At 37.9% G+C, this 14,350-nt stretch overlaps 2 protein-coding genes across 2 annotated transcripts in view; one reads left to right on the top strand and one right to left on the bottom strand.

Annotated features, from left to right (window-relative positions):
* LOC307126546 (uncharacterized protein) overlaps window positions 1-14,350 on the bottom strand; it is a gene marked incomplete at its 5' end in the record, with an annotated part of 1,586,879 nt that overhangs the window by 1,192,199 nt on the left and 380,330 nt on the right. The gene's annotated exons all lie outside the window — the stretch shown is intronic.
* The window catches only part of LOC307126519 (NACHT, LRR and PYD domains-containing protein 3-like), a 33,405-nt gene that overhangs the window by 16,284 nt on the left and 2,771 nt on the right, over window positions 1-14,350 (top strand). The window contains exons 2-7 of the mRNA XM_079817082.1: window positions 1,457-1,534; window positions 1,610-1,744; window positions 5,308-5,355; window positions 5,907-7,701; window positions 9,891-10,058; window positions 10,159-10,329. Coding sequence (XP_079673208.1) covers window positions 1,477-1,534; window positions 1,610-1,744; window positions 5,308-5,355; window positions 5,907-7,701; window positions 9,891-10,058; window positions 10,159-10,329 — 2,375 coding nt within the window. The 5' untranslated portion in view covers window positions 1,457-1,476. The remainder of the gene's footprint in view (window positions 1-1,456; window positions 1,535-1,609; window positions 1,745-5,307; window positions 5,356-5,906; window positions 7,702-9,890; window positions 10,059-10,158; window positions 10,330-14,350) is intronic.

The raw sequence follows: 14,350 nt of genomic DNA, 5'->3' as shown, positions 1-14,350 counted from the left end.
TGTATCTTCCTGACAAACCTTTTAAGCTTATCATTTTTGAATAGAGGTTGATGATATTTACTATCCTTTGGTGTAGAAAATAAATATTAATATATTTGAACATGCAACATTATTTCTATGCGACTGAACCGGGCCTTTAAAATTAAGGTTAAAAAAGAAGTGTATTAAGAATGAGAATATAGAAGGATATTGAGATATATTTAATACTTTTAGAGTTACAGGCACAATATGGGAAGAATAGTATGGATGGCACTCAGACAAGAATGTTCAATTGTGTTGATATAAAAAAACCCTGAGAAACATTATAGTTTCAACATTATTTGTTGTTCAGAAAATGTGTGACCATTAAAAATGTGAACCAAATTACTCATGGAGCCACATTGAGATCCCTATATCTCTGTAAATTATTGGGCCTTAAAAATGAAGAAACCAAAAAAAAGTGTTGTAAGAAATAGAATCTAAAAAGATATTAAAGGTATCTTCAAAATGAGTTGAACTTTGATCAAAAAACACAAGAAGTGCTTTTCCCATTTTTGAACTGTCACCGTTGGCATATAATGAAAAAAAGATTGAAAAAGTTTACCCAATAGACCTGCCAATCTCTGTGTAAAAATAAAATAATGATGCTGCCATCTTTCTAAAGCCATTTTTACACCCCTGTGAAATTGTCATTCTGACCCCCACTGCAAAATATTGCATTACTCAGTAAATATACATCAATTACATTTAATATTTTGTCTTTTTTCTTCATTTATGTTTGTCTTTCTTCAGACACAAAATTAACAAAATCAAAAATTTGAGCAGGGAAAGTTTCTGAAATTTTGTTGATTTTGACATGGAATGTGTTTGAGAACCTTTTATACACACACTAACTGCCAAATATTTTGAGTGTCCCTTATTTTCCTATAAAGAACAACGATTGTCCCTTTTTTTTTCTAGAAGTTGGCAACCCTACTCTTGGCATTGCTTGAGGTGAGAGCGTGTACGTAGAGAGCATCATGTTTGATGAGAGTAGCGAAAGGAAAGGTTGTGCATGAGAGTACATGAGATCTTTTGATATTTTTGATATATACAATAATACATTTACATTTAGTAATTTAGCAGACGCTTTTATCCAAAGCAACTTACAAATGAGTGCAATAGAAGCAACCAGGACAGTCAAGGGCAACAATATGCAAGTGCTGTAACAAGTCTCAATTAATCTAGAACAGAACACATAGGACTTTTTATTATTATTATTAATTTTATTTTATTAAATAGACAAACAGAAAATGAATAGGGTGATAAGTGCTATTCTTGATTATTGATACATCTATACAGAGACATTTAATAACTCATCATATAGTTTATAATTGCCGCTTGCGACTATATTTTATTTACTTGTTTATTTTCAAACATTTATTTTAATAAATTGCCTGGTAACAGCGGAGCTAAACCTTTTCTTCATGTCCAACAGCGGTGAGTCAGTAAAGGACGATGGCATCTGCTGATCAGCATCGTGACACACTAGATGAGCTGGAAGAAGACAAGAAAGGTAATGAAGAAAGGAATATCAATAATGTTAAAGTCGTCATTTGGGAAATGTAATTAATCTCTGTATCTGTTCCAGTCGAGATGACCAGCAGTGCTCACACTGGAGTCCATGTTGATCTGAATGCTCCGACGGGAGCAACTGTAAATGCTCCTGTACTCACTGGAAACACCATCACATCAGTAATCTTCAACTACAACACTGCAGGAAACGGTACTGTCACTATAGCTGTGCTTACTGACACGCACTGCTTATTTGCAGGCAGTTAATAGCTTGACAAGTTAAAAATAAATTGTGAACCCATTTCTTTTTTAAAGTTCATGTAAGCATTAGAAGTCAAGTAAGATTGCTCTTCAGTCCCTGTCAGTTGTCTATGGTCTGCGTGGCTGTGGGAAGAATCGCCACACGGACAGAGCCCCAAATCTTCAATCTTTATTGAGCAGTTTACACAATTTATACTTCCCATAGAAAAAAGTGACACCCCCATCCCAGATGCTGCCCTTCAGAGGGTGCGCAAATATAAAACCCTAGAAGGAATCATTTCACAGTCGGAAATAACAAATATGGAATCTAACCTTGAACAAAGAAAAACAGGAACAAGCTGGCTAGAACACTGCATGAAAAGTGGGATTTTCGACCCTGTAAACGCCTGTAGACTCCCGGAAATCTCCCTAATTTTCAGCAGTTTTCGACAATTTAGAGGCAGCGAACGTCGCGTTCGTCTGTGCCACAAATTGTCGTAAACGAACCATGACGTAGGTGGAGAGCCCCCGCTGAGAGCCAGCGCAGAGGTGCGACGCCTCTAATTAGCATATGAATAGCAGCGAAACCAGAGAGTCAACGGCCAGACTTGAATTTACTCACTCAGTATTGGCTGAGGCCACTACTTTTAAACAAGAAAAATCCCTCGTGATTGGTTGGCAGATCACTGCAAACCAATCATTATTGGTCCCCCTGGCTCATTATAACTGTAAACCTCAATAATAATAATAATAAATATATAATAAATATATAATTTATGTTGTAATAATTTATGTTTTATATTAATGTTATTGTGCTATGAAGTACACTATTCATACCATCAAGGAATATATGGGAAAATTATACGGACCGTGCCGTTTATTCAAAGAAAGAGCTTAATTTAAAACACACAGCTGTTCATTCAAAGAAAGAGCTTTATTGTCAAACACAACTATGTACAGTGCAGCAGTAATGTATCTTATGTTGTCCTCCAAAAACGTCAAAGAGAAGTGGCCAACACATTCGGGGAACACAGGCGTATACGAGAGGGCAGTGGCCGCACAATCCATCCAGACACCCCGTAAACAATGCCGTCTTCCTCATCAGATATGAGTTCAATGGTCGCGGACTTCCAAATGTCCACCTCATCCTCAGCCAGCACACTTCGTCTCGCTTTCAGCAACTGTAATACAATCCATAAAGACAATAAGCAACCTGAAAAATACTCACATTGACAAAAAACGGATCTAATATCATAAATCTTACCCTTTTTCTTCTTGATCGACTCCGAGCTAAACTTCGCAGTTTCCGCCTGCGATGGAAGTTCAGGTTGTTTGTATCTGAAGCTCCGGCGTGTCGATTCATAATACGTCTTACAGGCAGCTGGAAAACAATTACATGAGACTGGTATTAATAAAAACAGTCACAGTAAAATTAAACAAGGAATGAGAAAAACATTAGACGTTATACTTACACACAATGTCGTCATGTTCAGCGGTTAAATCTGGACTCGCGGAAATCGCTCCAAGCAGATAAGAGGTCACGGCTTCGTTATGAGGCGAGGATAGTCTGTGCAAACAAAATGTGCAGTTTTAAGCTTGGATCTATTAACGCATCCATTTCCTTATACAGCTGAATAAAAGCATATTCTTTAAATCGTAACGTTACATTACCCATGCTCTGGTTTATAGCGTCTGCAGTTTGCCTCAGAGTTGTGAAGACGCCTGAAAGATTAACGTTAGTCGAAAAAGTTGGCCGCGTCCATGCAGAGGAGTTAAAGGGGAGCTGAAGGCGAGACGGCGTCCTGTCATTGTTGATCACGAAAAAGCAAAGCAGCAAAAACACAGGAAATGTATAAAAAAAAGAGAGTCCAAAGCACGTCTGTTTAAAGCTCGTCTTCAAGTTTTGTACGCGTCATGGCCATGACCTCGTACCTAATTGGACGAGGGCGAGAAGCTCGTCGGGCTCCTCCAATCACATGCAAGGTCATTGTTATAAGGATGTTTTCCAGAATTAATGAAAAAACTCTGTATTAATACATTTTCCTGGACAGAATGGAAAATGTATTTAGTACCACATGCATGTACAGACTAGAGTTCTCGCTCACAAATTTGATGGGATTAGGATTGATTGTCTTGATATAGTCAGTTTATGACAGTTTACAAAGAAGGGAGTCTAACAACAAATTGATTTTAAGAAATGTATTAAATTAACAAGAAAATGAAACAAAGGAATGTTAAGAGGTGAATAGAAAAAAAATGTTGATGTATTTTGGCTGTGTGTGTGTGTTTGTGTGTGTGTGTGTGTGTGTGTGTGTGTGTGTGTCTGCCTGCACAGATGTGTGTGTGTGTGTGTGTGTGTGTGTGTGTGTGTGATTGTGTGTGTGTCTGCCTGCACAGATGTGTGTGTGTGTGTGTGTGTGTGTGTGTGTGTGTGTGTGTGTGTGTGTGTGTGTGTGTGTGTGTGTGTGTGTGTGATTGTGTGTGTGTCTGCCTGCACAGGTGTGTGTGTGTGTGTGTGTGTGTGTGTGTGTGTGTGTGTGTGTGTGTGTGTGTGTGTGTGTGTGTGTGTGTGTGAGAGAGAGAGAGAGAGAGAGAGAGATAGAGAATCACAAGAGTTCGGAAATCAGTCCACAGAGGGCTTAATTTATCCCTATATTCTTCAACCTCATTGAGGTTTCAGACCACCAGCTCCAGAAAAACCTATTATATTTATTTTCACTTTATTTAAGTTAATGGGTGTGGCAAAAGTGCTTCAATTACATATAGGCAAAACACCGTAACTTTTTATTTTGTGTGTATTTTTTTTTTTACATAACATTGGTTATTGCTAATGACATACAGAGTAATTAATCTACTCTGTTAGCCCGGACAAGTTGAATCTACTTAAAAAATTGGAGTAAACTGGTTGCCCTAAAAATGTAGTAATGTGAACTAAAACGAGTACATTTAACTTAAAATATTTTAGTTAAAAAAATTCAGAACCTAGATAAAACTCCCCCTGCTGCTACTCTGATTTGCATTTGTGTAGCTCACAGCATGTTCATTTACATGTTAAAGCCTCCCCTAGAATTAAGGGGAGGGGGGGTCATGGGGGGACAACTGCCAAGCAAGGCCCACGTCAATTTCCGACAATTTACGGCAGTTTTCGGTGTTGCCTGCAAATTGCCGTGCACAGTCGTAAACCTGAAGTTTCACGGCAATCTACAGTGCCACATACTGACGAAAATCCCACTTTTCATGCAGTGGAAATAAGAGGAAAAGAAACATACAAGTAGTTTTTTTTTACTGCACTTATAGAAAAATACAAAAGAGGCTATGTGACATTTCTTCACTCATACATATTCTCTATGGTGAGTGAACATAATTAAGTGAATGGTGACTTATATTACACTGTAATGAGGACTGTATGAGGCCGCTAAATCTCACAGTTCAATTTAATGGTTTAATGGTGTTCATAGGCAGACATGCTTTAGCTTCAGTATTTTCTTTTGTGAATCTGTATATTTTTCTAATTTTTTTTCTCTCTCCTCACAGAGCCACAGAAAATCCCAGAGACAGCAGAGAAACTCACAGAAGAGACAGGTACAGTCTTAACAGTGTCAACACCAATAGACATGAGCGCCAGGTTTTGTTCTGTTAGGCATCTGTTAGTGTTTGTCTGTTTATTTTCACCCACTGAACATGTTTATTAATATTAGAACAGAGGTTAACTGTGAGGGGTGATGTACTGTATCACCAGAACTAACCAGGGAGCACCACTGACCTTTTCAACAGCCACATACTCCAGTCAAGCACTAGGTGTGACTGGCAATGACCAGTAAAACTTACATAACAAGAACTAGAGCATTCACTGCCAGTCGTTCCTCTAACCCTGTCCTCTGTACTGAGTTTACAAATTAGATTGGATGACAATTATAATTTGAATGCTTAAGGGTATTCCCTTCCATGAGTGTAATATATTTATCAAGATGTAGTAAATTAAATGGAGGATCTGAGGCCTTGGGGCTGTAATACTTTCAACAGTAATTTAATTACAATATGTTGAATGAATTTTCTGAATGCTGATGTGAAAGCTTTGTAAAGTTTCTTTTTTTAAATTAGTTTTATTTACTTACACCAATCTTTTATGACAGATGATTTAATTCTGAAAAAAATCCTGGAAGCTCACAAAACCAACATGAAGAAAAAAGTAGAACGTATTTTTGATTGCAAGAATGAAAATGAAGTGCACCTCAAGGCTGTTTACACAGAACTGTTCATCACAGAGGGAGATATGAAAGATGTCAATCAGGAACATGAGATTCTGAAGATTGATGATGCTTTCAATAACAAACAAAAACAAACACAGGACAAACCAATCCAATGCAATGATATATTTTCATTATTAAGGGGAAAAAATGAAGAAAAGATTGTGCTGACCAAGGGAGTCGCTGGCATTGGAAAAACTGTCTCTGTGCACAAATTTATCCTGGACTGGGCAGAAGAAACAGCCAATCAGGATATAGACTGTGTGTTCCTGCTTCCATTCCGAGAGATTAACTTGATGACAAATGAAGATTTCAGTCTCCACGAGCTTCTGCTGGAATTTTATCCTGAACTGGAGGACCTGGAGAAATCAAAGTTATATAAGAAATGCAAGTTAGCATTTATATTTGATGGACTTGATGAGAGTCGCCTGCCTTTGAATTTTAAAAGCAGAACATTGAACACGGCTGAGAAAAGATCATCTGTAGACGTGCTGTTCACAAGTCTGGTCAAAGGGAAACTGCTTCCATCAGCTCTCGTCTGGGTGACCTCACGACCAGCAGCAGCCAATCAGATCCCTCCTCAGTATGTGGGTTTGTTCACAGAGGTGCGAGGATTCACTGACCAACAGAAGGAGGAGTATTTCAGAAAGACAATCACAGATGAGACTCAGGCCTCCAGAATCATCTCACACATTAAGACGTCTCGTAGTCTCTACATCATGTGCCACATTCCCGTGTTCTGCTGGATCATGGCCACAGTACTTCAGAATATTCTCAAGGATATCAAGAACAATACAGAGAACATCAGCACAACACTCACTGAAATGTACATCCACTTCCTGCTGATACAGATGGACATGAAGAACCAGAAGTATGATGAACAAGAAGAAAGAGAATGTGCAAAGAACCTGCATTCAAACAGAGAAATGATTTTGAAGTTAGCCAAGCTAGCATTTGAGCAGCTGAAGAAGGAAAACGTTGTGTTCTATGAGAAAGATCTGAAAGCATGTGGTATTGAAGCGAAGAAAGATACTGAGTTCACAGGAATGATTGCTGAGATCTTCAAGAAGGAATATGGACTTCATGCAACAAAGTTCTTCTGCTTTGTGCATCTGAGTGCTCAAGAGTTCCTCGCTGCAGTGCATGTGTTCCTCTGCTACCTGAACAAGGACATGCAAGAGCTTCAGTTTTTCTTTGATGAGCCCCCAAAAAATATCACATTGCAGGAGCTACTAAAGAAGGCTGTTAATAAAGCCATGAAGAGTCAGAGAGGACATCTGGACCTGTTCCTGCGGTTTCTGATGGGAATTTCACTGGAATCCAGTCAAAACCTGCTCAAAGGCTTCTTCACACACACTGAAGACACCACAGAGAGCATCACAAAAACAACTGAATATATTAAACAAACACTACACAGGTACAATGCAGATGAAGCTTCAGTCAACCTATTCTACTGCTTACTTGAGCTCAAGGATCATTCATTATATGAGGAAATTCAGAGATACTTCAGTTCAGATGCACATCCAGGAAGAGAACTCTCATCTTCAATGTGTTCAGTGTTGACATATGTCCTGCTGATGTCAGATAAGGTGCTGGACGAGTTCAACCCAAAGAGGTTTACGTCATCACAAGCCGGCAACATGAGACTTGTTCCAGCTGTGAGATGCTGCAGAAAAGCCCTGTGAGTAATTTCACTGCATCGCTAAATAATTGAATGTTTTCTGAATTGAATGTGTGCGTTTTCTCCAAGTGCACAAGGCAGACAAGAACATACATAAAGGAAAAAATAAAGTGTGGGACATGCTTGATGTTAAAGAGAGTTATTAAGCACAATAAGCCACAGAAAAGATCTCAATACATTACTTGCGCTGACTGACACAATGCAGTGTGAGTCAGATTTCACCTTGCTTCACCCATTTCGTCTCACTCTTGACTGTCAAGACGATGGCGAATGATCTAGTTTCAAAGCAAAATGTAAAAGTGCCTATTTTGCTATATTTTTGGGATTTAAACCCAATGCTAATAGGGAACCTGCAAAGGATTAGTTTTGTTTTTCTAGTTGTTGTATTTTTCATTAAGAATAATAATGAACCCACCATTCACAGTGTTTCAATGAACATTGTTTCATATAATAATAACAATTTTAAAACATGTTCCATTTTCTTGTGCATTTGATTACACTGTGCTTCGAGCAGAAACCGGGCAGAGTAAGACATGATAGGATAAATCGCAGGTGACTTGAAGCAGTCTATTCTGGCTAGAAATTTTGTCCAACTTGTAAGGGGTTAATAGAAACAAATAGCCCTTATTTTTGCAGTGTAAATAAGCACTCAGCACGTCACTGACGACACATTTTAAAAATAAAACTTCCATATCTTTTTTTTTTCTTCAAACTCTATGCTTCAAATACAACAGTATTTTTTGTAATATTGGGAGGATCATGAAAATGGTTATCATTAGGCTACTGTCTGTCTGTGCACAATATCAACAGCAGAGGTTGTACAGGACTGTGTCATCTGACTTATTCAAACCGGCCAATGGACCGTTTGATCACTGAGCGAGTCCTATGGTGTCTGTCATTGTTGCCAAGCTATCTACATTGACAGTCAAGTGCGCATCACTGATCATTATTTGCACGAAAATATTTTCTCAGAACATGAGTTTTGCTTTTTAGAGCACAATTTAAAGCAGAATTATCATGCACCAAGCTATCATGTCTATTTAAAACATTGAACACTTTTCCTGTGGCATGCTGTTTTAAAGGCAGTGCATCCACTACAAATATTTAATTTAAATTGATATAAATAAATAAATAAAAAAATTTAACTTCTGGATAATGATTTCATGTAATTTCAGTGCTTAACTCCATTAATGAGTGTGGTATATTCAATCTAAATGTGAATATCAGATGTAAAACAGATCAAAGACAGAACAAATCATTCTGTTTACTTCTGTTGGGATAACGGCTTAGGACCCAGGACCAGTAGTGAAAAATGAAGACCAAGAGTCAGGAGTTTACTGAAGAATAGTGAAAAAATTTACTGAAGAATAGTTTGCAGTTTCATCAGCAGAAGCCAGCTCACAAGGAGTTCATAGGCCGCACTCCCTCTAACAGTCTCCCCGCCTCCGCCTAACGTACATACAATTTCTGAACAGTTATACTGTTTTCCAGGTCTAGCCACGTCATTACTGCCATGTTGAATGATTCTGATTGGCACTGAAAATGCACAGTCACGTTAAATTTCCACACAAGGATAGATAGCAGAGCATATCACTAAAATGGGCAGACTAGTTGTCGCCCCATGACTAGATTTAGATCACAATGACCCAGGAGGTCATAGAAAGGCGTCTTCAGGTCTGGTGTCGTGTGCAGAAAATGTCCATCTTCAATATTGGGCCTGCACCGATCATGCAATGCACACAAAAAGCACTAGGGTACATCGCACTCTAGTTAGTGTCAGCGGATCCTGACATTTATCAAAAGAACACCCAATACCTTAACAAAGATACAGCCATCGCCCTCCTTTGCCAGAGAGAGACATACTTGTACTATATATTCTTTTATTCTTTAAGGACTGAATATATGAACATTGAGAAGGATAGGTGGATAAAAGAAGAGACACAGGTATCTGACCTGCCCCTTCATTTCATTACTTTGCTCACTCCGGTAAAAGAGTGCGCACGCACGGTCTAGAGTGTCCGTACGGTGCCCACAGATTTACGCCTAGTTTATTTTTTATAAATCCTGATATGTGTGTGGAAAATTGCATACGCATATTTCTATGCCTTTTTTGTGTTTACACAATATTTATAAATCAGGCCCCAGATTATAAACCCTACCTAATACTGTTTGTTCTGTTCTCTACACAGGCTATGTAGATGTAATCTCACTGCTCAGTCCTGTGAAAGTTTGTCTTCAGCTCTACAATCATCAAACTCTGTCCTTAGAGAGCTGGACCTGAGTAACAATGACCTGCAGGATTCTGGAGTGAAGCTTCTTTCTGATGGACTGGAGAGCTGCAAGCTGGAGATACTGAGGTTTGAGTTTCAAATACTTTAAATGTTTTTTCCATTAAGTTAATTACTAAAAATCACACTGCTGAATTCAGTATGTAATTACTGTGTTTTTCTTGTTCAGACTTTCCATGTGTAATCTCACTGCTCAGTCTTGTGAGAGTTTGTCATCAGTTTTACAAACCTCAAACTCTGTCCTGAGAGAGTTGGACCTGAGTAACAATGACCTGCAGGATTCTGGAGTGAAGCTACTCTCTGCTGGACTGAAGAGAAACTGTAAGCTGGATATTCTGAGGTAAAATTGTTTTCTTTAAAATAATTAACAAAATGCTACCACAATACAATTTTTAAACTCAGGTCACTGTCCTTCAAACAGTTAACACAGTGATCTGAGCACTTTGTAATTGTCCTAAACAGATTGGTTTGCTGTTAATGTCAGTTTTCATTAATGTCATACAATTACAAATAATGTGAATCATTTTCTCAAAACACTGAGCATAAAACTTTCAAATTTTAAACTTTCAAATGGAAAGTATCCAAAGAGCAAGAAAAGAAAAAGAATATGCAAGAGAATCAGAGTGACCCTCACTGATCATGTAAGAAATCTTAGCCTCTCCTTTAGAGAAGCTGGGAAACATATCTAAAGAGTTACTATATTTATCCACTTCTATATTTATAAGTATTAGGGGTGTAACGGATCGCAGTTGATCCGTGATCCTTACGGATCACGACCCACGGTTCGGCACGCACGTGACCCGCCGATATATTGTGCTTTTTTTTTTAACTTCTGGATTAATCTGAATTGTTAAGCGATCGCAGACTAAAAGACAGTTTTTCTGCCGATATTGCTGTTTTAAGTAATCTCGTTCCTTTAAACTCGATGCTGAGTTTCAGAGAAACACGTGTTCATGTGAACAGGGCATGTTAATCAGTCAACAGTGGGTAGCGGAGAAGTAGAAGAACTTGAAAAGCCTCCTGCATCATTCAAATCGCATGTATGGGAGCATTTTGGCTTCCCCGTAAAATATAATGATGACGGAAGAAGGGTGGTGGACAAAACTCTAACAGTATGTAGGCACTGTGGCACAAGAAACCCGTATGAAAGTGGCACATACATCGAGCATATGGCACCTGCTGACGCCCGTTTCACATACTCTCCAGGAGCTTGTGGCCATACAGCTGTGCTGCGATCGTTTCCGCACAGAGTCTATTTTTTGATGTGCTGGCGCTGAATTAAAGTGAAAGCGCATCCGCATTAAAACAAACATGTATCAATGGGAAAATCTAGTAATTCCACCACAGATGCATATAATGTAAAGTCTACTCTGTTTCAAAGTGAACACATGGCTTTTTGCCTTGAGTAAAGCAAGGAAAACGGCCTTTAAGTAGGCTAAACAAGGATAAATAATGGAGAGCACCTGTCTTTTCTTGGAGGTGGAAAAACAAAGTTCTTTATGACCTGCAGGATTTCTTGTAAAAAGATTAAAAAACGAGTCGTTTTTTGTCTATCGTAAGTTTTAATTTAAAATGTTTGTTTACAAATGTTAATTTAAAATGTCTATTGTCTGTTTTGCAACTTGCATGAGCAACGTAATATACACATCTAAAGTAGGTACTAGGTTATATAAATATAAAGTAATGAATTCAATAAAACGTTGTTTAAGTGTAGTGCGTTTAAACATGATATCTATAAAATAGTGTATAGGCCTACACAGAGAATTGCAATGCTGACAAGTGTGAGAGGTCTACTCTGTCCCCTGAGAATGTTGACATCCTAATCTTAAAAAAAAAAAAGAAGCTCAGGCCCGTTTTCACGTCTCAGGTTGTTTTTAGTCAAATTTGATTTATTCAGATGGTTATTTATTTATTTATTTATTTTATTTTTGTTAACACCAAAAGTTCCTTGTTAACCTATAAACCATGTAGGTTATGTCAACACCAAAAGTTTTCATGTAATAAATGGAAAGCAAATAAAAATTGTCTCCTCCCCCTTTTATTCTGATCCGAAAAATGATCCGATCCATGACTCATGATCTGTAGTGTGATCCGAACCGTGGGTTTTGTGATCCGTTGCACCACTAATAAGTATTGTACTATGTTTGCTGATAGTGCACATTTGTAGTCCTCTTGAACAACTGTAATGTAAAAACATTTTTCAGAATTAAAGTTTGGGAACATTCAGTATTTCCAATGGTACGAGCATTGTTGACATGGTAGTCCAGAACAATTCAACATTCACTTTCCCATTCTTCACACAATGCAGCAAGAATATATTTTGCAATGTAGATTCAATTATCTTCCTGTTGAAAAGTACTTCAAAAGTATTTTCTGATTCAATGTTGATGTTATTGACAGTTTTTATTTTGGCCCACCCAGAAGAAGGACAACATTTTAGTTCTATACAACTCTGTCAACTGATCGCTATAAAGTTGCCTTTATTGTGTGTGCGTTTAAGAGAAGTGTGATTGTTTATATCTTATGCTTATATGATTCTAACATCTTGTTTCTTGTCTTTAGTGTGAGTATTTGAGGTTTAACCCTCTGAACCCGAAGAACGTGCGGGCGCGTTTGCTTGATTTTTCCTAATGACAGTGTAAAACAACTTAAATTTCTACGTCAATTTTGGCCTCACAAACATGAAAGATATGTCTTTACAATGCTTAAAGTGTTATTTATGAACTTTTATTTGTGTACGCTTAAAATAAAAACTAAATGTTGTGTTTTTTGCTAAATACAGAAAACAAAAAGGATGCGCATTCTCCTGTCTGTCTCTCCGGGAAATGAACTGTCTGAAAATGAACTGAAGCCTCGTTATCTTTGATGTGACCACACCCATCCGCGCAAAACGATTCACATGCAAATCGTCCACGTGAAGGAATGCAAACCTGTAAAAAGACTCATCTTCATCATTCTTCTGATTTTCATTGAGTTTGGAAGACTTAACTTGCATATACTTCACATTGTAGTCTACTAGTTGAACTATTGCTAGAATAAATTGTGTGAAATCAATGGAAATATGTTGAAAATGAAATATAGACAGGTAGATACACGTACGACATGGGGTATTTTTATGCTCTATGATTTAAACAGCATGATATAAAAGAAGGACTGCCAACTGTCCTGTATTAGCCCGGACGTCCCATATACCTAAATGGCCTAAATGTCCCTCCCGTACGTGACCTCCCTTGTCCCATTTATTGACTGCTACGCTCATCTAACCACGGAGGGTCGTTCACATATGTTGCGTCTTTATTTTAAATGTAGACGCACGATAAGCGCACAGAAAATAGAGAGCAACGGCGTTGTGATGGTCATGCGGAGCTATGCCTCAGTGTGATAAAACCGCTTAACGGTAGACACCACGGGAGTGTTTAGTTTGTTCTGCAAACTAGGTGTGTTCGAGCAAAACGCCTTTAAACGTGGTAGGAACATCTGTTTGTGTATGCATTTGTAAATTATATGATATTCAACTGTGCCACGGTAATGGGAGATCCATGTTGAAAACAGCTTTTTTTTCAGGATTCTTTATAGAAAGCTTTTGTAACATTAAAATGTCTTTACTGTCTCTCTTGACACGTTTAATGCATTCTTGCTGAACAAAACTATTAATTTCTTAAAAATTATTATTACTAATAAAACTATTAATTTAAAACAATTTCTTACTGACTCCAAACTTTTGAACGGTAGTGTAGATGGTTTGTGTGTAATCATTGACATTTATTTCTATGACGTTAACATTCGTTATAGAATTGAATTGTGCATTAATAGGCTAAGAATTTCTGAGAACCTTTTATACACACACTTAACTGCAGACACTGAAATAACATACACTTTGAGTGTCCCTTATAAATAACCACGATTGTCCTTCATTGTGTATGTTTGGATTATGTTTGTTGGTAAATAAATGCAAACAAAATCAAAAAGCCATTCTTTAAATCTCTTCACATTCTTTGTTCTAGTTCCCTCACAGTCCTATTCAGCTGATAGGGCAATTAGGGGAGGGGTCTTTGTCTTTCTCAGGTGTGAAAAACATCGATATTCATGATAATTCACGCCCTACCCGCTTAAGGCTTCCTGACACAAAACATATCTTACACATTTTAAATCAGTATATTGTTTTATGTGAATGAGTGGCCAGAGTGATTTTTACATCGTCTTGAAGCAAACATTCTAGCCTACGCATGTCAAAACACCTCCAGGGCCCAGAAAACGGCTCAGGGCTCAGAGGGTTAAGCTGGTCCATTCCATAATAACTGTGTCATCTTCAGTGATGCCAGTAACGCGTTACTTAGTAACGCGTTACTCTAATTTGACCA

Source organism: Gobio gobio (assembly GCF_949357685.1).
Source record: "Gobio gobio genome assembly, chromosome: 5".
Taxonomy (NCBI): domain Eukaryota; kingdom Metazoa; phylum Chordata; class Actinopteri; order Cypriniformes; family Gobionidae; genus Gobio; species Gobio gobio.
The sequence above is the reverse complement of the archived record's forward strand: the minus strand, read 5'-3'. Positions and strand labels throughout refer to the sequence as shown.